Genomic DNA, 27,892 nt, shown 5'->3' on the forward strand with positions numbered 1-27,892 from the left:
AACTTTGATAATGTATCACTCGTATCTAGTTCCTGTTTTGAAAGGGAGTATTTGTACTCTCACAAAGTTCAGGTAATAAGTATATAAATCATCCTGTGGTTGAACATGAATGTTGTAGTTTCTTAGTTTCTTTTCCAAACTTGTATGTGTTGGATGTCCTGGCTTTATGTAATTCTATAGCTATGGAATTAGATTCAGGCAATGGAAAATTGCTGTAGAGCATATGTTGCTTTGAACTAGACAAATAGTAAATTTATGTTCAGATTTAACTGTAAATAGGAGTGCCTGCAAGATGCTGTACAACTGGGATGAATGAGTCCAGTCTAGTACTATTGCTGAAAACTTTTTCATCATCATCAATGGGAATTGGGTAGAGCTGGTGCCCGGAGAAAAGTTGAAAGTGAACAGAGATACTTGCCCAGTGGGTGGTTCTGATGGACATGGGAAAGGGGATGAATCTCCAGAAGCAGATGATCAGGATCAGAACAAGGAGTTGTCGGGCAATATGGACAGAACAGCTGTAAGGCTGCAGTTTTGGAGTGGGAGAAACTTCATCTGGAGCTAAGGGTCTGAGAGTGAGTGATGCTTCAGCCTGAAAATACACTATGAAGTGAAGCTGCAGATATTGCACCAAGACCAAACTAAGATGGTGATAGAAATGTATCCGTGTTAGTCTGGGGTAGTTGAAGCAAAATGCAGGACAATGTAGCACTTTAAAGACTAACAAGATGGTTTATTAGATGATGAGCTTTCGTGGGCCAGACCCACTTTGAGGAAGTGGGTCTGGCCCACGAAAGCTCATCATCTAATAAACCATCTTGTTAGTCTTTAAAGTGCTACATTGTCCTGCATTTTGCTTCAAACTAAGATGAGAAGCTTTCATCTTAAACACTCTGACTTCTGCTGTGTTAAGACAGCTTTATGAAGGATTTGGGCTGTTGACTGTGTGTGTGTGTGTGTGTGTAAGGGGGGTGGTGGTAAGGTTTTAAGGTATATACAGTTTGTCAGGTTCTGATTGCACTACTTGTTAGGAAACAAATAAAATACTTGATTTAAAACTTGAGACAGCTAACAAAGTGGTTGTGTGGGTCCCCAAAGGAGATGACAGGGTCTCCGTAACCGTAGTAGTGCTGTATGCTACTTGTTTAAGGGTTTTTTCTACTTCCCATCACTGGACTAGGAGCACACTAAGGAGTTTATTGATCTCTGGGGGAAATTACATTGAATTGAGGTGCTGCTAGTTTTGACCCATAAAACAATGTATAGTCTTAGAACAGATTACCTGAAAGCCACTTCTCTTCTTGTGGCAGCATTATAGCAGTTAGGATCAGAGGATCTAACTCTGTCAGATGAATTTAAAGGGTAACTTGAGTGAAACATACTCCATAAACCAAGGAAGGGGAGGGAATGAACTCTACTTACTATCTAAGGACATATATATCTGCAGAGAATATCTGTTAATAGATTTCTGTTGCTTTTTATCTTGTTGAGGGAGGAGTATGTGAAGTTTGACTCTTCCTGGGCAAATAACTTTAGAATTCCATATGAGCCTCTGGAGCAACATTTGCTTAGCCAGCATGCCCAGAATTTTCTTCAGTTTTTAGACTGAGGATTGCCTGACAATACATGTGAGGTTGGAGGTGGAGAATTAGGCAGTCACTTTTAATAACTATTTGTACCAGAGAGTGGGAGAAAACGGTCAATTGTACCTCAGGGTGATGTGGTGTGCAGTAAAAGAGTGCATGAGTGTAAACGTCAGCTGTCAATTGTGTACTTGTTTGCAATTTATAGCATTTAGTGTAGCTGAGTATTTATTAATGTTTTTTTCTGTATGTTGCCAGTAAAATGCACTTTCAAATTTGAGTTGATTGTGGAGATTTAAACTGAGAATAAATCATTAACAGGTGTTGAATGGAAAGGAATTCTCCTCCAGTCTCCAGAGAATTGTGGTGAAGGGCAGCAGAGGCTTTAATCACTTACTTTAACTAGTATTCCAAAGAATTTGGCAAGGACCAATGTTGGTTTGCAATGAGGCTAAAACAAGCTCTAATAGTCTGAAGCTATTATATGATTTCTAAAACCTAACCAGTGAAATCTTAAACTCGATGGTGATTTGTTAAGTTAATTTAGATATAAAAGCATTACGAAAGACCTGTGATTTTTTTTTTCTTCTTCTTCTAGATCCAAGAGTGGAAGGCTTCCCACTCATGTCTTCACCTGTGCCACAGACTATTATCATTGGAGCCTATATTTATTTTGTAACATCTTTGGGGCCAAAAGTCATGGAAAACAGAAAACCTTTTGAACTCAGGCCAATAATGGCATTTTACAATTTTGGTGTAGTAGCCCTCTCAATTTATATGACTTATGAAGTAAGTATCTCTCTGTAATTACTTGTTTAACTTTAATGTACAGTGATTGTTAAATGTCTACACTTTTTTGTCTGTTACTAAATCTGTAATATGGCCTAAGAAAAATATTGTGTGCTTTTTCTTGAAGAGATTCTCCTTAATCTGTTATGCTAATTGTGGCGCGCACGCACGCAGAGAGAGAGAGAGAGGCCGGTGGGGACAATCTTCCCCTGCTGCATCTGGTATGGGCGGGGGGAAGTGAGGAGCGTGGGGATTTTGCCCCTTTTTTTGCTCAACCAGTTTGGTCTCCCGGGTGTGGGGTTTTTTTTGTTTGTGTGTTGTTTTTTGCCATGTTCAGGATTTTTGGTGACAGCATCTGGCAAGCGTCACTCTTACTCAAGAGGGTAACTGTATATTTTATATTACAGAAACAATAATAGGAAATGTTAGCAGTCTAAATACTTTCCAGTTTTAGGTTTAGAACTTCTCTGGACAAGGAAGGTTGAACTAGACTAGAAGGTTTCTGGTTAGCATGTGATAGAATATGTAGAGGTTTTTTTGATGCTGCAGAGGGAATGTTTAAATGCAAGATCCTCTTCAATTACTTTTTGTTTTTTAAATTATCTTTTTATTTACAAAATTTAGTCTAGGATCTCAATCCATGTAAAACAAGGTTTTTAGAATAATTAATACAAAAATCTTTCTAGAAGAGTTCTGGAGTATTATTTTCCCCCTCTACTCACGGCTCCACAAAAAGCAAGGGTTTTAGAAGAAAATAATTTTTTCTTATGTGACCACAGTTAAGTGATGCTTCTGTGAGATGCACTTGGGTTTATTACCGAGGAAAATTAAATTTCTCCAAGGTGCATGATGTGCATGTACCAATAGGCATTTAGAGTTAACTTTTAAACTGGCATTTTGTTAAGCGTGTAAAGAGGTTAAATTATGACACTGTTGCAATAAACACTATGGCTATTCAGCAATACTACAAGCAACTGCCTGATAGTTTTTCTACAATAAGCCAAGTGAAACAACAGTGTTGTGGTGGTAGCTATTTTCATCTTTGGCATATTGGTTAAGAAATTATTTAGATGCTGCTGCCTAATTGGCTGTATTACTTTTAACCCAGATCCCATAATGTTTATAATGGATTAAACTGAGCTTTTGCTTTTAAAAATGGTGCTCCAAAGTCTCTTTCTATTTGCCTTTTAAAAAAGAAACTAACAAGTTGACTAACAGTTGTGCCAAATATCATAAATGCAAAGAAGGATGAAAAGTATGCTTTCCTTTTGCATTTCGTGCTTCGACAGACCTTGCTAGTGTTGTGCTGTTTTTATGAGTATTTAAAAAATAAACACTCGCCTCTTTCACTTTTGACGCTAACATATTTGACTTGCCTACCATTATGCCTTTATTTAAAATGTCACAAAAGAATGCATACATAGTGAATACCAGATTGAATTTCAACCATTCTCTGGCTTCCAACAAAAAGCTAATTCTTTTCCTTATTGGATATAAGCCATTTTATGGGTGTGTTGGTATTATGTTCACTTACAATGTTTGAAATCCTGTTGGTTTCAGCATCTGATTTGTTAAATGGGTAATCTTTTACTTGTCGCCTTCAATTAATATTTGATTGAAACTATAACTGTTCGCCTACCCAGAAAACTTGGCTTACTATTATTCATGCATGGACAACTATGATTACTTGACAAATATTCATTCAAAAAAAGTTTTTATAGTCTTGGCTGGGATTTGGAGAGGATGCAAATAAAGTGTAATGTTTACAGTGCTGCTGTTAGCTGAGTTTTAATATAGTAAGGAGACGTATTAGATGTGACACCTGGTACAATCCATGGATGCTATACATCTGCATGTGATTTCAAGACAGCTTCCCTTATCTTCTGACAGCTATAGTCTAACTTGCATCACAAAGTATATATTTTTGACAAGGACTTGTGATACTTTTGGTACCAAATATAAAGTCTGGTGCCGATTGTTATTTAGCCCTGCTTTTGACTACAAACAACCAAACTTATTCAAACAGTTGATAAATTAGAGGTTGTAAGTTTAGTTGGATGTTTCAAATAGATGAGAAAAAAATCCAGCAGAACATGTTTTACTTTGGTAAAACCTTTTTTTTTTTTTATTGCCTTTTATGGGTTTTTGGTCCCCTTTCCTGGAATTATTGCAGATAGTTTTTTATATCTATGTGCAGTTCAACCTGACGAGAATTGGCCAAAATAATTAAGTGGAATAGAGGATATCTGGCAAATGTACAATTCTGTGTGGACTTAATAGCTTTAAAAAAAGCCCAAAAAGCTTTCAGATGCTAATTCTTTTTCCTAGGATTTCCCACTCCTCTCACATGGTATTATTTTATTACACTGGCTGGTCACAATTGCATGCTGAACAGGCTAAATTGTAATACAGAGATTTAATTAGTTGAATTCCCTGATCCTATGTGTATTTCCATTTTTTGTAGAAAAATCAAAGAACTGCATTACTTTACTTCTAAATCATTTGAAAGTGTGGCTCTGTTAATATGTGACTCTTTAAAATGATCTTGCATATCAAAATGCCTGGATTCAATACTAGGGATATAAAATCCTATTTAATTAGTTAACCAGTTAAATGTTAAGTTGAATCAGTTAACTGATTAAACGGGGGTGTGCTGGAGCAGACCCCCTGCATGGCAGGCAGAGGCTGCTCCAACCCAGCTGCTTCTGACCCTATGCTGGACTGCATGTGGCCATGGGGTGTGGGAGCTGCTCCTGGGTAATAATTAACCGTTGCTTGGTAACTATCACTCCTTAATGGTGATGGTTACTGGGTGACTGGTTAAAGGGTTATCTGTTCACATCCCTATTTAATACCAATACTTTTTTTTTTTTATCGTTCATTTGTTTCACCTGCTTCCCATAGTGAGAAGAGAAACATTAATCTAATGTCTGTTTGGGGGAGCAGCTGTTTCTTCTTTCACAGCACTGAGGTGTAGGTATGATGAAATGTGGAGTGTGAGTTCTTCTCCATATTGTCAAATTATGGGATTCTAATCTCTACAGAGCTGCAGCAGCAGCAGTATCACAGTGTTGCCATCCCATATTGAGGAAGATGATGGCTGGTAAGCTGGCTGGATCCACAGGCTTTTTAATGTTTACATGATTAAAGTCAACTGAAATTAATGAATTTTCTCAAGTGATAAGCTAAACCTTTGCTCTCCCCTTTCTCCTTGTCACAGTTTCTTATGTCTGGCTGGGCCACGGGTTATTCATTCCAGTGTGACCTTGTTGACTACTCCAGGTCACCTACAGCTCTGAGAGTAAGTAAACAAACGAAGCTAATTGTTATGCTACATTAATTTTTATTATTCTGGAATGCTTTTAAGTGTCTTAGAGTTTCATGTGTTGCATAAAATGCCTTGATGCATAATAAAGAGCAGCTAAGTAACTATAGTGATAGAGATGCAGTCGTGTTAGTCTGGTCTAGCTGAAACAAAAGAAAGAACTATGTAGCACTTTAAAGACTAACAAGATGGTTTATTAGATGATGAGCTTTCGTGGGCCAGACCCACTTCCTCAGATCAATATGTGGAAGAAAATTGGCACGACCATATATACCAAAGCGATACAATCAAAAAAATGAACGCCTGTGAAATTGACAAATCAAATTTTAGAACAGAGTGGAGGTGAAGGGGGAAGGTTAGGGTCTGTGAGGTAATGACATAGTGGTGATAATAGGGGAAGTTTCTGTGAGGTAATAAACTTCCCCTATTATCACCCCATGTCGTTACCTCACACACCAACCTTCCCCCTCACCCCCACTCTGTTCTAAAATTTGATTTGTCAATTTCACATGCATTCATTTTTTTGATTGTATCGCTTTGGTATATATGGTCGTGCCAATTTTCTTCCACATATTGATCTGAGGAAGTGGGTCTGGCCCACGAAAGCTCATCATCTAATAAACCATCTTGTTAGTCTTTAAAGTGCTACATAGTCCTAAGTAACTATAAACAGTGATGGCAGGATGAAAGGGATATTGGCAGCAACATAAGCTTGTAGAGTGGATTGATTAAATCAGTGAGGAAGCCTTGATTTAAATCTTCATTATTTATCAACTTTTCTATTTGTTCTTCAGTTATATTTTTTTAAAGATGCATTTTCATTGCTTGATATAATCATTGTAATGTTGGCTTATAACTAAATAGAACCTTTATGCTAAATTTGGTACATCTTTTTCTACCTGGAACTACATACATTCGTAAACAAAAAAAAGCCCCTAATACAATTCATGATATATTGTGCCATATTTATAAAACTTGACCCCAAAAATCAAATGTTTTTCCTCAGATAGTCTTGTTATGGAAAAATAGCTTTTAACTCAAAGGTTTTGATAAGATTCATGGATTCAGTGTATTTATTTGTTGTTTTAAGATATTATAAAAAAGGGTAGACTTTAACATTTTTGTGTTCCATTCAGATTTCATTTAAACCATTTATTTTTTTGTTTAAACTATCCACTCTGGCTTAACTTTATAATGTGGAATTGAATGTCTGCTGATTAAACATTAATTTTGCTTCTTTGTTTTTAAAGAAAACCAACAAAAATGTTCTAGTGACTTGATCAGACTTGACCCTGTGAATCTTTTTGATTCCTTAGATGCTTCGGACTTGTTGGCTATATTACTTCTCCAAGTTCATTGAATTATTAGACACTGTAAGTATATAGTGATCCTACCAGGTAAATTCTGTGATCTCCATAGAGAAAGAAGGACATTTGTTTGTATGTTTTGTCTGTCATATCTAACCACTGTATCCTCCTCTTTCTGGGTGCCCTCTTCTCCCTGCTCTTGCTATCTCACTGAACTCTTCTCATTCCCATGTTTATTCCCATCCATTGTATTCTCCATTTGGAATGTTTTTTATCTTTGCTCCCTTAACAGTTTCTCTCAGCAGATTGATGGGCATTTACTATGGCAGCACTATATCCATAGAGAATATCCACATTCAACCATCTAAATATTGTTGCACCTTCCTTTTCACATATTTTGGCAGGTGTTGTCTGTGTAGTGCTTTTAACATACCAAGTGCTAGACAGTCTTTCTTTAGTCCTTCTGTACAGTCATTTGCTGGTCTTGGCTTTCTTTAGTGCTTCTAAACCTGTTATACTCAGAACTTAAGAGTCTAAAATACTCTGACCGGACAGTTTAATCCTGGAATTGACACCCTCTTTCCTGCACTCTTTATTACTTTTACTGGCTTCATAGCCATCCCTGAATCAGTTTGCCTCTAATTTTATGTCCATGTGAAAATGAATTTTATGTGCAGCAGTATGGGTGTGATATAGTGTAAAAGGGGTATCAGGGTTGGGAGGATGAGGGCTCTGGCTGAGGGTGTGGACTCTGCGGTGGGGCTGTGGATGAAACATTTGGGGTGCAGGTGGGAGTTCAAACTCCTTGGCACCAGCCTGGGAGTGCATGAGGCGGCTCAGGGCAGGAGGCTGGAATGGAGATGCAAGGTCTGTGCAGGAGTGGGTTCGGGGTTGGGGTGTGGGGGTCTAGGAGGCAGCTAGGGTGATGGAGGGGATTGAAGTAGCTCTGGATTGGTGGCAGGGGAACAGATGGCTCTCTGCTGCCCCGTACTCACCTGCAGCTCCCATTGGCTGCAATTCCTGGCCAATGGGAACTGTGGGAGCAGAGCTTCCCAGCGCTCATGGCGATACTTCAGCTGGGGAAGAGGATCGGCAGTGAGCAGAGCTACCTTCCTCCTCCTGCCAGGAAGGAATGGCCCAGAACACAGGGGCTTTAGCAGCAGCAGCCCCTAAAGCCCCTTTCTTAATCCAGTCCTGCTGCTGGGGTTGAAGGATCACATTTCTGCACCAGGTGTGGCAGCTCTGAGTGCAGCAGCCCTGAGCTGCTGTATAGGGTTTATTAAGCTGCTTCACAGCCTAGAAGGAATGTTACCCTGCATGTATAATTTAAAAGTGCCTTTCAGGACTCTGTGGATTTATTTCATTCAACCCTCTGATTTCACGTCCAGCTCTTCATCCTAATGCACAGTCATTTGCTGGTCTTGGCTTCTTAAATTCCTTCCCAGAAAATGACCACTATAAAATGGGTGTCACTTTGATTTAGATTGCTTCATCTGTAATTGACTTCCTCAATAAGTCTGTTGAAAACCATGCTTCTCTTGCTTACAGTTCTTCCTAAAGTCTGCCTACATGTAAGGCTTCACATCAGTTCAATTTTGCATAGAATGTTTCTCATTCATAGATCTCAAGGGCTTTGTGAAGGTGAAATACCATTAACCCTTGTACAGATTATCAGTTGAAACTTGGAGAAGTAGAGGGTCTGATTTTTAGACCCCTAGTACAATGAAGAAATACTGAACCATCATGGATATAATTTTGAATTCCTTGTATAGACAATTTTGTAATTCTGAAGATAGGGTCCTAGAAGGAAAGAGAGTTGTGGTCTACTGGCTTGAGGTTGGAACTAGGAGCTGAGAAGTCTGAACTGACAATTGATCAGAAATGCTGATCTTCTGCAGCTTGCATTGTTTGTAATAGAAGTTAGATTATTCAGTGCCTTTGAAAATCAGCCCCTCAATCTGTAACTCAGTTTCCACATAGATAAATGAGGGCATAATTGTAAAGAATTCTAATATACTATAGTGAGTACCCTATGTTTGTGTGTACAACTAATTGCAAACAAACTACTTGTGCGTGACTTGTCTAATATTTTATTCTTAAAACTATTTCAGATTTTTTTTGTTCTGCGAAAGAAAGAGGGCCAAATTACATTCCTGCATGTCTTGCATCACTCTATCATGCCATGGACCTGGTGGTTTGGAGTCAAATTTGCTGCAGGTAGTCAAGAGAGCTGGAAGTATACTACATGTGTAGTAATAGTGAAACCTCCATGTTATATACATGAAAAAAAAACTTGTTAATTTAAAAAGTCATAATTTGTATCCACTAGAGTTACAAGTAAAGTCCAAAGATTGCTATATGTGAGCTAGATTATAAGGGCAGGAGGAATCTTCCAGTTGGGTCACTTGACAACATATTGTGCATAGCTGTTTTCCTCTTTTGCGGGGGGTTGGTCAGCAAGGGGCAGAGGGGATGGCATACCAATGGGTAGGTTATGGTTTTAGGGAAATACAATTGTAAAACCCAGTGGGGCAATTATTAAAGTGCTTTATTAACCTAATTAAAAAATGTGAATAGATTTCATATTGACATTGTCCCCTGCAACACAAAAACTTAATCAGAGGGGAGAGTTGTTTTCTCCTCATTCTCTGTCTCTCTAGCTTTAATTTATAAATTGTTCTAGTTTTGTTGCAGCTGTTTGACTCGTTGTTGGGAGTACAACATAGTAATGTTTCCAGAACTGATTAGATATAGTGATACATATCTGTGGAAGGCCAAATACTTAAATGATAGGGAATGTCAGGCCAGATAGCATCCACAGGTGGGAACTGGGAAAACCTCATCAATGTCTTTGTATTCGCTTATTACCCTAACCTTACCCATCTTTCATCTCTTCTCAACAGTCTTTCCACAGAGCAGAAATGACAAAAGTCCAGAAAGAGCCTTGCATCAGAGACTTGTAGAATGCACGGTCTTCCTAACCTGGCGTTCTACAGTGCAATTGACTCTGAGGGTGGTATATGATTCTTCAGCTTGCATATATATGCCTACAGTAGCTGGATGAGTGCTAGTGCACATATATGTATTAACGTTACTGTAGTCAGCCAGGCAGTGTTGGGCATGGCTTGCCATGGAGAGTACAAGCATTCCTGAAAATAGTGGGTACATACTAGCTAAATTGTGCTGCTGCCACTACCCGTTGTACTGCAGTGATGATATTACTTACTTTTGTGCTAGCTCTTATCAAGCTACTGCAATTATGTATGTGAGCTGTGGAATCATAGCCTAAAAAGCGTACAAAGTGAAATCTGCTGAGAGAATGCAAGCCAGTTGGAACCTCTGTTGTGATAGTTTATTGGTACTAATGGTGGCATGTCGGGAAGTGGTGATTAGTTGAAAAATCAACATAGATAACGGAAGTACTTATTAGGGACATTAACAAATGTGGGTTTTTTTGTAAATATGTAACGGCTGGATTTTTTTAGCGGTTACATATTTACATATAGAGAGGGCAGGAGAGAGCAGGCTTAGAAGCTGGCTTCCCAAGAGCACTAGCTCCTGCCTGCCCCCATCCCTAGATGCAGCCTCTGATACAGAGGTAGCAGTGTGGGAATGGAGGGGCGGGGACAGGAAGCTCTGCCGGAGCTGGTATGTGCAGAGAGCCAGCTTGAAAGACAGCTTGGTGCATGTACCAGCTCCCACCTGCCTCTGCCTCCACCCCCACCCGCTGCGCTGTTGCCTCTCTATCAGAGACAGCAAACGGGAGAGGGGGGTGTTACGTGTAACCATTAAGATGAGCCCAGGCTTATCAGTTAATCATGTAACTGCGTATACGCTAACATCCTTACTACTTATCTGTTCTTAGTTTCCTGTTCTGTAACATCTTGCTCATTTTCATTGGCATTGGTATTTTTCTCCACAGCTTTGATGCTTAATTGAAGGAGAAAACCTTTGCCTACTTTATCCCTACTGTGTATATTAGTTGCATGCATACAAAAATATGCCCTGAAGAAGGTACAAAAGTTTTGCATGGATTCCATGGAAAATTGTCTAATGTGCAGCAAGCTAATGAAGTAGACTGCTTTGTTTCTATTGTATCTGAATGCAGTTTGTAATAATATAAAAAAAAATCTTATGTTTTGAACTGTATCCTTTTCCCCAAATCTGTGGTATTCTAGTACTAAAATTGAAGTTGCCTTTCTCAGTTTATAAAGCAGACCATTTTAGATGTATTTATTATAAAACATATTAATCTGGTATTCCGAGCTCTTAACAACAGCAGCCCCCTCAAAAAGATTACACTACTCATAATTTCCTTTCCTGTAGCGGGGGCTTTAGAACAGTGTGCCAGTTGTGTACTTGTTCAGTGACAAGCCATTTCAAACATCTTCTGTGTGGTCATTTGGCAAATGCTTTCCACAAAGTGGTTCCACTTGAGTCAATAACACTCCTAATCCTAGAACATTGTATTTCTTTCTCAAAACTTTATTGCCTATCTTTAACCTAATCTTTCCAACTGTTGTCTTCTTTGGTACCTTAAAATAATTTCTAAGAATTTACCATGAATGTTCACTATCCAGCTTAAAACAAGTAAATTTAGTCTTAAAAAAAGCAGTCAAATAGTTTGGGAACATGTGGCCTAGAAACAACTTGTCAGAGAATTTCCAATTGAAACTGGTAATCTGTGAAGGAAGAAAGCTCTAACAACTGCTCTAATTTTTAATAAAGGAGACATTTATTTTACCCTAAATTGTACCCTGGTTTTGATACATAATTACTTGAACCAAAAATTTTTTTCCCTAAAATTGTCTGTTTTCTCATGGATTTCTCACTGAGAAATGTAGAACTTTAGTATTTGACTTTCCACCAAATAATCAAAATGTTTTCCCCCTCTCTCTGTAAGCTATTTTTTGATCAGCTATATTTACAACTCAATTCACTTCTTAAATATTACTACTGTGGTCAAGATAACTTAACCTTACTGGAAAAGTGAACAGAAAAAAACATACTGGAGAAGGAAATATCTGCATGGATCCTCTCTATAACAATGAGTTTCTTCATTGTCATTCCATTCAATGGGCTTGATCCTAAACCTGAGGGTTATATGGGTGTCTAAGGTTACATACCTTGAGGTCCCACACCTCTGACCCTTAGTTCTTCCCTGGTCCTGGGAACATGGGTCCTCTGGAGTTGGGCCTGGACAGTGACTCAAAAAATGAGTAGAGTCATGAGTTGTACTACTTTTACTGTTAACTTCTAAGGGCTAGAGGTAAGATTGCTACATAGTTGCAGCCCCTGGACTCATGAAAAGCCATTCATGGGATCTAGAAAAGAAGTGGAGCAGGAAGAGTAATGCCACAGAGATGTTTGAGCCCTTGTCATGCAACTTCCTAACAAAAAATTTGTTTGCATTGTTAGACTAATTACAACTTTGGAAAATTGACTTACAAGCAAACATAAGCAATCTTTTACTAGGGTAGTAACTAAAACATTTACACGAGGATTTGCTGAGAAAAGGGGGCACTGCTGAAGTACTTCAGAGTTGGTGGCTAAAAAGCTTAATTTGAAACTTAATATATTATGTCCTAGTGAAAGTCAGATCTCCCATAGAACCTCGCTCTTTCATCTAGTTTTTTACTTAACTAACTCAAGGCAAAACCCTCACTTGATAGCTAGACACAAGGGTTTTGGCTTTTTGTTGCAACAGTTGATCCTTTAAAAATTGATAATTATATATTTTTATTGTTTATTCCACAGGTGGATTAGGAACATTCCATGCTCTATTAAACTGTGTTGTGCACGTCATCATGTACACCTACTATGGACTCTGTTCACTGGGACCAGCCTACTATAAATACTTGTGGTGGAAAAAACACATGACATCTATACAGCTTGTGAGTATTATGTCTGACAGATCTTTTCTCAATCAGTCAGTTGTATTTAAGTGAGATTTCTTAATGTTTCTTCTATGAATGTGGTTAAGAATTCTTTTTACAATGGTACAAAAGAGTTTTACTTTGATTCTTTGACTGAGTTCAGCAGAAAGCTTGAGACTAGTCAACTGTATAAATAGCATCTGTTGACCTGATTTCCAGAGTCTGGAGAACCCAGTTATCTCTGAAATCAGTGTGAGTTGTAGACACCCACAGTATTTAATTACAGTAAAACTCCATTGGTCCGGCATCTGACGGTCCGGCACTCCTGATGGTCCGGTACCATCAGGAACCCGGAAGTGCTCCGCAGCCGGACCATTGGAGCTGCTCTGCCCCCAGCTTCCCCTATTCAGCCGCTGCTAAAACTGACCAGTGGCTGAATCGGGGAAGCTGGAGGCAGAGCAGCTGGGGCGCTGCCGGGTAGGTCCCTAGCGCTGCCCCTGGGGGCTGAGGAACCAACCCGGCAGCACCCCAGGCGTCCTGATTCAGCCGCTGCTGAAATTGACCAAGAGCTGACTCCAGGGCTGACTCCAGGAAACCCGAAGCAGAGCTGCTCTGCCCCGGGCTTCCTGGAGTCAGCTCTTGGTCAATTTCAGCAGCGGCTGACTTGGGGACGCCTGGGGCAGAGCAGCTAGGGTGCTGCCGGGTTGATCCAGTAGTGCCGAGGAGTGGCGGTGCGGGACCAACCCAGCAGCACCCCAGCTGCTCTGCCCCAGGCATCCCCAAGCCAGACGCTGCTGAAATTGACCAAGAGCTAACTCCAGGAAGCCCGGGGCAGAGCAGCTCTGCTTTGGGCTTCCTGGAGTCAGCTGCTGATCAGTATCAGCAACGTCTGACTTGGGGACGTCTGAGGCAGAGCAGCTGGGGTGCTGCCAGGTTGATCCAGTAGTGCCAAGGAGTGGCGCTGCTGGACCAACCCAGCAGCACCCCAGCTGCTCTGCCCCAGGCGTCCCCAAGAGCAGCTGGGGTGCTGCCTGGTTGGTCTCGCCACGCCAAGGGTCGGCGTTACCCCGACCAACCCAGCAGCACTCCAGCTGCTCTGCCCAGGCATCTCCGATTCAGCCGCTGCTGGTCAGTTTCAGTTTCTGCCCCGCTGCTGGGGCAGAGCCGGACTATTGGAAGGGGGGGGGGCTATGAGGGGTCTGGGGTGGCACCCCCCCACCCCAGACTCCTCATAGCCCCCCCTTCCGATAGTCCGGCATAGTTGATGATCCAGCACCCCCTGGGTCCCAAAGATGCCGGATTATTGGAAGTTTACTGTAATTTGTATTCTATGTGTACTCTTAAAGGACTGCTTGTTTGTTTAAGAGCTGTTGAGATACTTTGCTCCTAGTGAGAGTTCATAAGGGTTTTTTTAAATAAATTTGCAAAACAATATTAAATATACTGTTTAAATTTTAAAAAAATACATGAACTGTTAGAATTTACTTTTCCTATAAAGTAAAGGTAACCATTTGGGTCTAGAGGAGTTGATTCTATTCCTTACTTAGTAATGACTGAATTATCTTAAGCATTTTATCAAGCTATTGTAATTATGCATTATGATTTTGATATAGAAATCCTTTTCTTAAATACTTCCTAAAATCTGTGTGTCAATACTGTGTGGCCTTAAGTTCTTCAAATAAATTGTTGTGAGGGAAGGGAAGTAAACCTTTTTTTATTATTTTGCTAACTTTTTAAAAAAATTTATACCTACCATTTTGTTCTTGCTCTAAGCAAGAGTACCCCTAACAAAATGTACCATTTTCATATACTTTAGACATCCTGACATTTTTATTTCCTCTTTAAACAAAACCCATGTAACCCCTAATAGTTAAATTTCTCTTCCTATAGAGCAGAGGTAGGGAGAATTTTTTGGGTTGGGGACTGCTGACCCACAGAAAAATTAGTTGGGGGCCACATATAACTGAGAAGAAACACCTCCGTCCCCCCTCACCACTCTCAAATTCTTACTGATGTGGCCCCTGAGCGAGAAGAAGAAAGACATTCCCCTTGCACGCCAGAGCTTAGTGGGCCTTAGGCTAGTAGATTTTGTGAGCTCCAGCCCTGCTGGGAAGTGGTGGAAAGCTGGAGTGCCAGTGCAGGCAAGCTGGGGTGTGGAGGGTGTGTGCAGGTGCATCTGGCCCCCAGGCCTTCAGTTCTCTACCCCTGCTATAGAGGATTTTTTTTCATGTCTCTGCTTAATGTGAGTCTACTACTATGCAAGTAGTCAGTGAGACTAGTCAACTTAAGGAGTGGCAGAATCTCTGAGAATGTGCCACCAGGTAAATAGCTTCAGACAGGCCTTTTCCTCTGGCAGGCAGAGGGCTGCTTCTCTGCTTTTCCTGATGAGGATCTATCTGTTCCCATGTCATAGCACCATGATAGTGTTCATAACATGCATGCATGCACACATTACTTCATCAGAAAACACATCTCCTTAGCTAAGTGGGAGAGTGTTGTTTTGCAAGTCTGCATTAAATTATATTTCTCCCCAAGCTTCTTTTTGTATGTGTGCGCATTATGCTCACAGCTATTTAAACTTCTGTCTAGTATATCTTTTTTTTTTCATTTTTCAGAGCTATAATGCATAACTGAGAATATTTTTCCTTGTCTGTTTCCTCCAGGTCCAGTTTCTTATGGTTACAGTTCACATTGGACAAATCTACTTTATGGATGATTGTCCATACCAGTATCCAGTTTTCATATTCATCATTTGGCTGTATGGCTCTATGTTTTTAATTCTATTTCTTCACTTCTGGTATCATGCTTACATCAGGGGCCAGAGACTGCCAAAGATTATGAAAAATGGAATCAGCAAAAGCAAACATCACTGAAGTAACCTCTCATTTGTATAAGCATGTACATCTCATATCAGTAACTTGTACTACTTGACAATCAAGATATTACGGTGCTTATTATACCATGTACATTTTATATGTTTTTTCAAAAACAAAAAAGAATTTGTATTTTTACAATAAGTTATTTGGGTTTCTGATGTGGGTGGGGGGAGGGATGATTTTCTGATTAAAGATTTGCAGGTTGTCAGTGACTTGCATTTATCTAGAGAAAGTTTTCTCTTTGCCTAGAAGAAATGAATATTTTAATTGCATTCTTACAAGTTAGATGCATATAAATAAAAAGATCTTCTTTAGAAAAATGTGTATGATAAGTATAGAATACTTTGAGCATTAAGAAAAGGTTATAAAGAACATTCATTATAACAGATATCATAAACTGTTGAAACAAGTTTAATTTTATTAAAATAGCCATGAAAAATTATTGTTATATGCATAACTTAGAGACTAAAATACATTTAATATAGTTAATGTATGTAAACATTCATATTTTTGTACATACTGAACCATATTAGAGAACATAAGTTAAATAAAATCGTGGCATATTAAAGTGTGTTGAAACACAGATGGATTTTTGGATTATAATGTCTTCTACTAAAATGATTTAAGTTAATGTAGTTTTAAAAATGTTTTTACTTAATTGAACATTATAATAATAAAAACTATCTTGATTTAACGTTTGGTCAAAATAGTGATTGATTCATTGACTTAGAATAATAGAATCATAGAACCATAGAGCTGGAAGAGACCTCAGAAGATCATCAAGTCCAGCCCCCTGCTCTAGGCAGGACCAATCCCAACTAAATCAACCCTGCCAGGGCTTTGTCAAGCCGAGACTTAAACACCTCTAGGGATGGAGACTCCACTACTTTCCTAGGTAACCCATTCCAGAGCTTCACTACCCTCCTAGTGAGAGAGTTTTTCCTAATATCCAACCTGGACCTCTCCCACCACAATTTGAGACCATTGTTCCTTGTTCTGCCATCGGTCACTACTGAGAACAGCCTCTCTCCATCCTCTTTGGAACCTCCCTTCAGGAAGTTGAAGGCTGCTATCAAATCCCCCCTCACTCTTCGCTTCTGCAGACTAAACAGACCCAACTCAGCCTATCCTCATAAGTCATATGCTCCAGCCCCCTAATCATTTTGGTTGCCCTCCGCTGGACCCTCTTCAATTCGTCCACATCTTTTTTGTAGTGGGGGGCCTAGAACTGGACACAATGCTCCTGATGTGGCCTCACCAAAGCCGAATAAAGGGGAATAATAATGACATCTTTGGATCTGCTGGCAATGCTCCTCTTAATGCAAGCTAATATTCCATTAGCCTTCTTGGCTACAAGGGCACATTGTTGACTCATATCCAGCTTCTCATCCATGGTAAGCCCCAGGTTCCTTTCTGCAGAACTACTACTTAACTGGTTGGTCCCCAGCTTGTAACTATGCTTGGGATTCTTCTGTCCCAAGTGCGGGACTCTGCACTCATCCTTGTTGAACCTCATCAGATTTCTTGTGGCCCAATCCTCCAATTTGTCTAAGTCACTCTGGACCCTATCTCTGCCCTCAAGCGTATTTACCTCTCCCCCTAGCTGAGTGTCATCCGCAAACTTGCTGAGGGTGCAATCCATCCCCTCATCCAGGTCATTAATGAAGATATTGAACAAAACCAGTCCTAGAACTGAACCTTGGGGCACTCCGCTAGAAACCGACCGCCATCCTGACATCAAGCCATTGATCATTAATAATCTTGCATCTGTTACACCTTGGTTCAGTGATGTGGTGGGAACCTCAAGGGTTAAAGCCAACTACCCAGTGAAAACTACTGGATGATGGTGAAACAAATGATTTTTTTTATTAAATGGAATGATTCTTTTATTAAAACCAAATAACTTTCAAATGAATTTAAAAAACAAGCAATTACCTAATGCTTATACAGGGTGGAAAAACCTAAACTTAGCTATACTTAACTAATTACAAACTTCTTTGATTACAATTTAACTATACCAAATGGCTGTTTCTAATTCTCTTAAGGTAGCACAGCATGCAAGCAAAAAATACAAAAACAAAGCCAATATAATGATGATAAAAACTTCGTCCACAGCCAACCCCTCTATGGTTATTTTAGGTAGCCGGTGGAGTTAGTTATTAATCTACCTCTACAACTTAACTCCTGGGTTACTATTTCTAACTCTTATACTTAGCCTAAATACAACACCACTACACAACACAAGATTATACAATTTACACAGTGTGGTTAATAGAACTCAGTTACACTTTACACAGTGAAATTAACACGATTCAACTGTTAACTAAACCAATAACTAATATTTAAGCAATACGTACAAATCCAGCAACGATAACATGAAGACACACAAAAACTCAAGAGCATGCTCAGGACTCACACACCCCTATCTTTGACTCGAAGGGTGGGGAGGCAGCCTCAGGGTGATCAGTCCTTCAGCCGGGCAAAAAAAAAAGACATGCACCCTCAACATTCGGAACCTTGCTGAACAAAGGGGTCGAGGGTCTTTTATAATATAACCTTTTATATTATAGGTTAGGGCCACGATAAGGTGGGTGCATAATTGGCTGGATAACCATAGTCAGAGAGTTGTTGTTAACGGTTCTAAATCCTGCTGGAAAGGGATAACAAGTGGAGTTCCTCAAGGGTCTGTTTTGGGACCCGTACTGTTCAATATCTTCATCAATGATGTAGATATTGGGATAGAGAGTACGCTTATTAAGTTTGCAGATGATACCAAACTGGGTGGGGTTGCGACTTCTTTGGAGGATAGGGACATAATTCAAAATGACCTTAGCAAGTTAGAGAAATGGTCAGAGGTAAACAGGATGAGGTTTAATAAAGAGAAATGCAAAGTGCTCCACTTAGGAAGGAACAATCAGTTCCATACATACAAGATGGGAAGCGACTGTCTAGGAAGGAGCATGGCGGAAAGGGATCTAGGGGTCATAGTGGACCACAAGTTGAATATGAGCCAACAGTGTGATGCTGTTGCAAAAAAAGCAAATATGATTCTAGGTTGTATCAACAGGTGTGTTTTAAGCAAAACTCGTGAAGTCATTCTGCCGCTCTACTCTGCACTAGTTAGGCCTCAGCTGGAGTACTGTGTCCAGTTCTGGGCGCCACATTTCAAGAAAGATGTGGAGAAATTGGAAAGGGTACAGAGAAGAGCGACAAGAATGATTAAAGTTTTAGAGAACATGACCTATGAAGCCAGGCTTCATGAACTGGGTTGTTTAGTTTGGAAAAAAGAAGATTAAGGGGGGACATGATAGCGGTTTTCAAATATCTAAAAGGGTGTCACAAGGAGGAAGGCGAAAATTTGTTCCTCTTGGTTTCTGAGGACAGGACAAGGAGTAATGGGCTTAAAGTGCAGCAGGGGAGGTTTAGATTGGACATTAGGAAAAAATTCCTAACTGTCAGGGTGGTCAAATATTGGAATAAATTGCCAAGGGAGGTGGTGGAATCTCCCTCTCTTGAGATATTTAAGAACAGGTTAGATAGACATCTGTCAGGGATGGTGTAGACGGAGCTTGATCCTGCCTTGAGGGCGGGGGGCTGGACTCGATGACCTCTCGAGGTCCCTTCCAGTCCTATTATTCTATGATTCTATGATAACCTGATATCCGGTACCTTATTAGGATTTCTTCCCTGGCTGGGCCTGATTACCTCATTACCAGCCAATGTGAAATATTGCCCTATAGGATTTTTCATGATGCCCGCCTGATGGCCCTGTGGACAGTGACAGGTGTGGGCAAGGTCAGTGTGCATGGAAGTTGCGTCTTTATCTTCCTATGCCTACCTCCCTACCTTCAAGGACCGGTTAAGAGAGTCTTAACTATTTCTTGCAGCTGTGTTCTATCTTTTCATGCTCACCTCCCTATTTTTCAGAGCCTGTAAGTCCCAGGATGCCTGTAAGGTTAAATTCCGTTTACAGAAAGCTGCTTTCCATGCTCCTCTGAATATCTCACGGTCTGGTTTTTCTGTGACGGGCCTTATGTGGTAAGATGGGCTATACATGAAGGCCATGGTCAGAAAAAGCCTGCTCTACAACAGCATCCACAGACAATTTTGAATGAGAGGTATTTTGATATCAGCAAATTGGGGAAAACATTATGCAATTCAACAAGCATGTTTTTAGAACTGATTTTGTGTAAAATACAAATGACAGTTGAATTACTCTGTTGTGGTGTATTCTTTCTCCTTTACGTTGCCTGTGGAAATGAATAGTGCCTAATGTAAAATTGTGATAGAAATGTAGCCGTGTTAGTCTGGTGGGTCTGGCCCACAAAAGCTCATCATCTAATAAACCATCTTGTTAGTCTTTAAAGTGCTACATAGTCCTGTCTAATGTAAAATTGTTTTGTATAATTCATGGCTAAGTTTCTTTGTTAATAGCGCTAGTGCCTTGTCTTTGCCCTGTGGTACTAAATGAATAGTTCAAAGAGATTGCAGACTGCACAGATTTATGGAGAGGGAGAAGAGGACAGATGATGACAGTGTAGTAGTTAAATCAGATTTATGCAGAATAAACTGATAAAGTATCTTCAGTGACTGGTCAGGGGGCATGTCAGCCGGTTTAGTTGTAATTCATAGGACCTAGGGAGCTAACTGCATACATCTAGCTTTGCTGTGTGCGTTGGCCAAGGGATGACTGTATTATGCAGAACTAAACTGGGATGTGTCTTGAGAGGTGAACCATGCAGTATTGACTTTAAAAAAAAAAAAATTGGTGACAATTCCCACTAGTGATGGGCTGAAGTCTACCTTGTATTCTGCTCCAATCTACTGAACTTGTGATAATCTCTAAAATGTCTTTTGATCCACCCCTTTGTACTGCTGGTTGAGGAGCTCTAAAAAAGGCATGATTTTGTTGTTACATGAACAGAATTACCACAATAATGTTGCAAGTGACTTATAAAAAAACATACATCTGAGTCTTTCTTATTGAACTAATACACAGATTTGCCTCTTGTCTTTCTACCTTTAATTCCTCAAACGTTGAAGTGGCATATGAAGACTTACTCTTCAAATAGCAACTATAAGATCTATAACAAAATAGATCACAATACTGCCATGCTTAGTTTGACTTTCTTAATTCATTTTATCTCAATCTGTGTTAAAGACCAATTACTCCCCTGCTCTCCAATGGGTTGTATTTTAATATGATGAAAAACTCCATTGAAGTTGTTTGGAAATACTGTAATAAGGTATTAAAGAACTAATATGCACACCTATTCCATCATATAACTATCAAGCTATTAATTAAATTGTAGTGTTCTATAACTCCTATTTCCATACATGTTGGGAGAGTAAAGTTTGATTTATTATTTTGGTGGAGGTTTGGAGGTTTTAAGTACTTCATCCTGCACAAAGTAGATGAATTGGTAAACAAACCTGTGAGAAGACCAAGATTAACACACTTGTGCTAGTACTACCCGTCTTTCTATGAGAGAAATGTATTTATAGCTACTGTTTACTTGGAATAAAAATTACTCCTCCTGTCTGTAAATTCCCAGAAAACATTTTTGGGAGGTGGTGAGAGTATGGAAAGGGAAATAAAGCTTTGTTTTCCTTGTGTGTACATGTGGTGAGGAGAGGCTGCTATTGCTTGGTTTTCTTACCACATAGCACTGCTCTTCCAACAGACTGCTGAAGAGCAAACATTGTCTACTTCAGCATTTACGCACATATTGGATTATTTTTCCATATCTTATGTGGCTAGGCCAAATTTTGTAGCCAGCCCTCTTTGCTCCAACTAGGTTAGATACTAGGAAAAGCTATTTCACTAGGATGGTGGTGAAGCACTAGAATGGGTTACCTAGGGAGGTGGTAAAATCTCTATCCCTAGAGATTTTTAAGTCCTGGCTTGACAAAGCCCTGGCTGGGATGATTTAGTTAGGGTTAGTCCTGCTTTGGGCAGGGGGCTGGACTCGATGACCTCCTGAGGTATCGTTCAGATCTAGGATTCTATGACTCTATGAAGCCCTATTTAACCAGCAAACAAAAGGTTAGGTAGACATTAAGAAAATAATTTTGTTGACCTATTTCTCGAAGCTGAGTAGTGATGCATAACACAAGCCTATCTCTATCATGGCATACATGCCTAGCTCACCCTCAGGCAAAAGAGGCAACTTTTGCCTACTTTTCTCCACTTCAGTGTTTTTGAAAGTAAACATCTAGGCTACGTCTACATTGCATGCCCTTGTGCAAGAACATATGCAAATGATGGCTCAAGTATGCAAATAAGGCATGGGAATATTCATTGCTGTGCCTCATTTGCATATGTTGCACAAGAGAGCACAATGTAGACACAACCCTAAATTGGTAATAGCTAAAGGGTAATTCATCCTTTTAGAGGGGCCTGATTCGTGCTGTTGGTTTGTGTGTATGTACAGTATCTCTTAATAGTTTAAGAACCTCACATTATTCTCAAATACACTAAAATTTGCAGAACACTTGGGCATTCAAAACCATAGAGCTTGATGTAACATTTTTAGTAACTCTCCTCTTTAAAAACTGTAGTAGTTTCTCCCCAAGGCTAATACATTTTTGTATAAAATGATTGTTTGGGTAGAAAAAATGGAACCTTAAACAGAATAATCAGTATAAATGGATGTTTACTAGTGAGGGAATTGATTTGTCTTTTTGGAAGTTTAGCTGAGGTATTACAGCCCTCTGCTGGATGAAACACTAACTGTAGCTACAGAGATGCCTTTTAAAACTCAGTGCTCAGTGGCTCTACTAGAGTTCACAAAACAGGATTAATGTTTCCTTGGGGAGTGTTTTCTACATGTATATAAAGACCAAGCCCCTGTGCTGCAAAGTTTACAAACATCTAGAAAACATCAGCATAGGAAAGTGAGGGAATGAACAGGATTGTTTTACTTGTTCATTAGCTAAAGGAAACTTAATTAGAAAGGCAACTTAATTAAGGTTTATTGGCCTCCTGGAAGAAAGGTGTTGCTAAGATCAATTTATAAGAGAGGGTGAGAGCATAGAGGGCAGTAGATGAGGCCTTCTTTTAAATATGAGTAGGACAATGGGGAGAAAATCACTGAAGGCAGTTTGAGGGGCTAGTGGGGGAGATTATTTTGGACAGATCCTATAGAAAGGTGGATTTAAATCTGGGAGGCCAGAACTGTAATAGGAGTGTTTAGAAAAAAATGAGTGACAAATAATGCCCTAGAAGCAGCTCCTGAGCACCTTATTGGACTGGCCTTCAGCGGGAGCTAGCTGATCTTTGACCTATCTTGCCTGGGTTCCTGGATTGCACAAGTAGTTAAGTGACAGACAGACAGACATCTGTCTCCCTGGAATGAGTCAGCAGCAAACATGTCCCAGACAGAAAATTATGGTACCTCAACACAGCAAGCAGAAAACCATGAGAGAGTCTCTGAGCCCCATTATCTCCTGTTAAGAGCTGTAAACTTCACCTCCCCTCCTGGGGCCTTTGAGCCTGAACATACACACAGCTACTTAAGTGCAAGTCCTTCAAGCCCAAGACTGCAGACCAGTGGTGGGCGATAAGCGGCCCATGGGTCAGATGTGGTTTGCCAGGGTTGGCCTCTGGTGGGTTACCAGATGCTTTATTTACCTACATGTCCATAGATATGACTGCTCATAGCTCCTGTTGGCTGTGGTGTGCTGTTCTCAGCCAATGGAAGCAGTGCAGGCCAGATTACCACTTCCTGCAGCTCCCATTGGCTGAGAGTGGTAAACTGTGGCGAACGGGAGTTGCGAGCAGGTAAATGAAGCATTCAGCGGCTCACCATGGGCTAATGCTGGTGAACTGCATCTGGCTTGTGGGCTGTTTATTGCCCATCTCTGCTGTAGACCCAGGCTCTGTGACATGCTGCTCAGGTTTTCCGTTTGCTGTGTAGATAACATAGCCATAGGCTACTTCTACAGTGGAAATGTAGGTGCTGAGTGAATTTATACACCTACAGCAGTAGGCAGTAGCTGCATGGCGTTCTGTGGATTACAGTGGTGCCTAGACAGGGACTTGGGTGCTTAGATATCTCCGTGGATGTGAACCTTATTAGGGTTAGCTGCTTTTGATGCTTTTGTCCATGCATCAAAATTTTCACTGGAGGTGAGTTTCCCAATTTCTGCCAATGATCATATAGTATGCAGGGATTGTTAAGCTGATGTCAACAGCTAGCACTACAAAATTCACACAGCCATTCAGCTAACCAGCTGCGAACATACCCACCTACCCCCACAGCTTTCCTGCCCCTCTCTCCTGAATTTCTCTTCCCTGTCTTCTACCAGCCCTCCATCCTCTCTAGTTCTACCCAGACATTCCCCCAAACCTGCTTGTCCTGCTTCTCACCCTGGATAGACTTGCACTGTTCCTGAAACCCTCTTTGGCACCCACCCACCGACTGAAGCTGCTGCCCTGGCAGGGCCTGGAGAAAGGTGTACTGACTTAGAGCTGAAGTTTATGATCTTATACAAATTTATTGTTGTCATACTTGCAAATCATTTGCATGAAGTGTCACATAGAGCGGCACAAGGCTGTTGGTGATGTCTATTTAAATCAGTGGTTCCCAAACTTTTTGGCATCACACCCCCCTTTTTTATTTTTGAGAAACCCTCACACCCCTGCCCCCAATAGCAGCAAAACTTGAGCAAAAAAAAAAAAAAAAAAAAAAGGGGTGTGTGTGTCCAAAAAACAAAAATAGCAGCAAAACTTGGGAGGGAGGATTAATGGGGGGGCTGGCTTGCCTCACACACACCCTGGAATTTCTTCATGCCCCCCTGTTTGGGAACCCATGATTTAAATGAAGTACTGTGGTTAGAACCAGCACTGAAAATACCACTAGTGAACTCTAGGTGCCTCAGAGCCTGGCCTCTATGACTGTTTTTTTTTTAAGATATAGTCACTTCTCATAGCTGCTGCCTGCTACAGATGGAGACATTCCATTTCTGTTTGTGGTGGCCATGTTAATTCAGTTGTTCCTTCACTCCTGTCCCATGTGGGGAGTAGGTGTTATCCTGGCTAAAACATGTTGTTAGCATGTGTTAGAAGAGTATCGTAGACGAGGCACTCTGCTAAACTGGTAGTGTTAAAATCCATAAGAGTGGAGTTGTGCTAACTTAATTTGAATATATAGCCCAGGGAGTCAATGGTGTTAACATGACCCTGCAGCTGTCTCTCATAACAGTTTTAAACAAATTTTGGGGTTTGGTACACAGAGACCTCAGGCTGCTAAGTACCATGGCAAACACACCATTACAAATCTTTTTAACTCTTTACTGAAGATACACAAAAAAAGGAAAACCGGATAAAGCATTTCAAATGTAAAGTGTTAAATAGAGCTTTCATTTTAACATCCCTTGCTCCATTTCTCTCAAACTGAAGAGAGTTTTTAGCAAGAACTCAGCTTATGCGAAAGTGTCTTGGAGGCATTACAGACGGTACTAATCCATCACAAAGGTATCTTTTAGTTCATGCCAGTGGGGGTGGTCTACACAGCACTGATAGACTGCGCTACAATTTACATAACCTTATTTGCTGTACCACTTCTTCCTGAATTCTGCCATCCCTAGGCATCTCCCACCATGTTCAACTGCTTGTAGGTAGGAAAGCCTCTGGGTGGAGGTGAGAAGGCACCAAACTACAAGAATTCACTCAGTCTTGCTATTAGGACTCTCACATGGATGGTAGCTTTAAGGAATGAATATACACCAGAGCAAGAAAATATGTCTTTTCCATGTGATTTCAATACAGGTGACCCCCGCATTTACAAGGTAATTGGTTCCCAGAGAACCATCATAAGTCAAGCCATCGTAAGTTGGACCTTTATTTCCTATAGGCGCAATCATTATTATAAATGTGAGTTGAGGACATAAATTGGGGAGTTTTAGGAGCTATCTCACATTTAAAATATTATCGTAAATGCGGGGGGGTCATAAGTTGGGCGGTCATAAGTCGGAGGTCACCTGCACTTTACCGTTGGCAGGACCATAGGCCTCTACTACATTAAAGAAGTTTGTGTAAACATAAACCTCTTCAACACACTAACTACAGAATAGAAGCTGGTGTCCAATTACAAACTGACAGGATAATTAAATCTTTTCCGAAAGATCCCTTATTCCTGATTTTAAGAGGAATAAGGGATCTTTCGGAAAAGGCTTTATTTTCCGAAAGATCCCCGTCTACACTGGTGCTTTTTGCCGGCAAAGCCCCGAGCCGGAAAAAAGCGGCAGCCATGTTTATGCAAATGAAGCGGGGAAGATGTAAATCCCCGCTTCATTTGCAATTGCGCTGTGTCTAATTTGCATCCCTTTTACGGAAAAGGGGTGCAAACTAGACACAGCCAGGGGGATTTAAAAATGGTGGCGCCTGGCAAGATGCAAATGAAGCCTGGGATATTTAAATCCCGGGCTTCATTTGCAACTTCGAATGCCTACATTAGCCACCCTAGTTCGAACTAGGGTGGCAGTGTAGACATGCCCACTGAGATTTCAGAGGATGGGGTTTCTGAACTGTGCAACTCATCAACTAAATACACATGCAAATTTCTTGCTCACCAAAAGGAGCCATTGAATAGATGATGTTGCTGAGTTCACAGTTTTCCCATGGAATTGGGCTACTTGTTCAGTATTTTTTTGAGCAGTTAGAGGTTGTGGGAATTTTGGCTAGGTGTCAACTTGAAACTGCTAAAAAAAAATACCGCAACTGGTATTCACAAGGTACTCTTGAACCCCCTGCAATCAAGCCTGTATGACGTGGGGACAGGCCATGTGTAGTGGTGACTAAGTGAACCCCCATCTGTATGGATTAGCTCCCCTGGACCAGAGGATGCAAAAGGCCCCTCTGGACCAGTTATACCTGCATGAGTAGCAGAAACTGAAAGAAACCAAAAGTGATGTGCTAGTATGTCAGTAACTGCTACGGGAGGAGACTTGGAGAGGAGCTGCTTCTGAGACTACACCAGCCCCTTCTCTGTGTTCTGGCTGCCAATCTCTCTGTGAGCACAGACTGGTCCCGTTGGCATCCACAGTTGCTGGATCCTGCTGGTCCCAGCCTGCCAGGTAAGGCAAGATGTCAAAGTGCCTCTCAGCTGGTCTGCTCTGAGGGTGACAGGACCTAGCCCCAGCTTCTCACCCTGGGAGCAGGAGTCAGCCAGACAGGAAGTAAGGCACCACCCCCAACTTCAGCGTGAAGCCACAAGTATCCCCCAGCCTCCTGCCACTACACGCCCCCCAAGCCCATGTCTCCACCCAGCACCCCTCTCCCACGTTCCCCCACTGCCCCCCCTCCCCAGACTGCACCGGCGCTGCACTAAGAGCCAAGGCGCAGCCTGGCCAATGTATCGCCTGCGCCCTGCCCCACCAATCAGGAAGGGGCGAGGTCTCACGTGCTCATTCTGCGGCCCAATAGCAGGGCGGCGCTGTCGGGACCCTAATTCAAACTCTCAGCTCCGCCCTGGCGTGTGTGTTGCGGGTTTCCGTGGAGACGGCCGGGCTGACCGGGCCATGGAGCCGCCACTGGTGGGCCCCGGGCCTTACCGAGCAACGCGGCTGGTAAGTCCCCGGCCGGGTCCCGCAGCGTCTTTTCGGGCCGAGCCCCCTCCCAGAGCTCCCCGCATCCTGCCCCGGAGCTCCCCGCGCTCAGCAGAGCCCCCCCCCGCTCACCCTCGTCACCCCCTCCCCGAGGGGTACCCGAGCTCCCCTTCCCGACCTCGCGCCCTCAGCTCCTCCCCACGGGGCCCCCTGCCACTAGTCCCCTGGCCGGCCTCCGAGCCCTCCCTCGTCACCCCCACCCACCCTCCAGTCGCCTACGCCTGCCGTGTCCTGACCACCCCCGCCTGCCCAGGGCTGCTACTTGGAGTCTCCTTGGTTCCTCCCTTTACTGGGACCTTTCTTCCTGCCTCCTCGCTTTTATCCCAGGCCTCAAATCGCCTCTACCTGGATCACAGTCCAGTAGCTTCATCTCCTAGCTCTGAGCTCAAAAATACTGAAAAAGGCTTATCCATTCCCCCCCTGCTTTGTTGTCTAGGTCACAGCCCAAACTGATTCCTCTTCCCCTGGGTCTGTTACACTGCGTGCTTTTATAGGAAAGAAAAAGGAAGAGTGACACCAAGAAGGA

The 27,892-nt window shown here is 41.4% G+C and overlaps 2 protein-coding genes across 4 annotated transcripts in view; both read left to right on the forward strand.

The window, feature by feature from the left end:
• ELOVL7 (ELOVL fatty acid elongase 7) overlaps nucleotides 1-16,450 on the forward strand; it is a 101,534-nt gene extending 85,084 nt beyond the window's left edge. For 2 of the 3 annotated variants that reach the window (XM_075932878.1, XM_075932877.1), the window contains 6 exons: nucleotides 2,182-2,372; nucleotides 5,593-5,673; nucleotides 7,014-7,070; nucleotides 9,116-9,221; nucleotides 12,762-12,898; nucleotides 15,544-16,450. In XM_075932878.1, coding sequence (XP_075788993.1) covers nucleotides 2,182-2,372; nucleotides 5,593-5,673; nucleotides 7,014-7,070; nucleotides 9,116-9,221; nucleotides 12,762-12,898; nucleotides 15,544-15,753 — 782 coding nt within the window. In that variant the 3' untranslated portion in view covers nucleotides 15,754-16,450. Of the gene's footprint in view, nucleotides 1-2,181; nucleotides 2,373-5,076; nucleotides 5,476-5,592; nucleotides 5,674-7,013; nucleotides 7,071-9,115; nucleotides 9,222-12,761; nucleotides 12,899-15,543 lie in introns of those variants that run through there. The other variant, XM_075932879.1, reaches the window with a different exon arrangement.
• A 10,745-nt stretch (nucleotides 16,451-27,195) lies between these two features.
• DEPDC1B (DEP domain containing 1B) overlaps nucleotides 27,196-27,892 on the forward strand; it is a 47,854-nt gene continuing 47,157 nt past the window's right edge. The window contains exon 1 of the mRNA XM_006112660.4: nucleotides 27,196-27,327. Within this exon, the coding sequence (XP_006112722.2) occupies nucleotides 27,280-27,327 (48 nt within the window). The 5' untranslated portion in view covers nucleotides 27,196-27,279. The remainder of the gene's footprint in view (nucleotides 27,328-27,892) is intronic.

This window comes from Pelodiscus sinensis, chromosome 6, assembly GCF_049634645.1.
Source record: "Pelodiscus sinensis isolate JC-2024 chromosome 6, ASM4963464v1, whole genome shotgun sequence".
Taxonomy (NCBI): Eukaryota; Metazoa; Chordata; order Testudines; family Trionychidae; genus Pelodiscus; species Pelodiscus sinensis.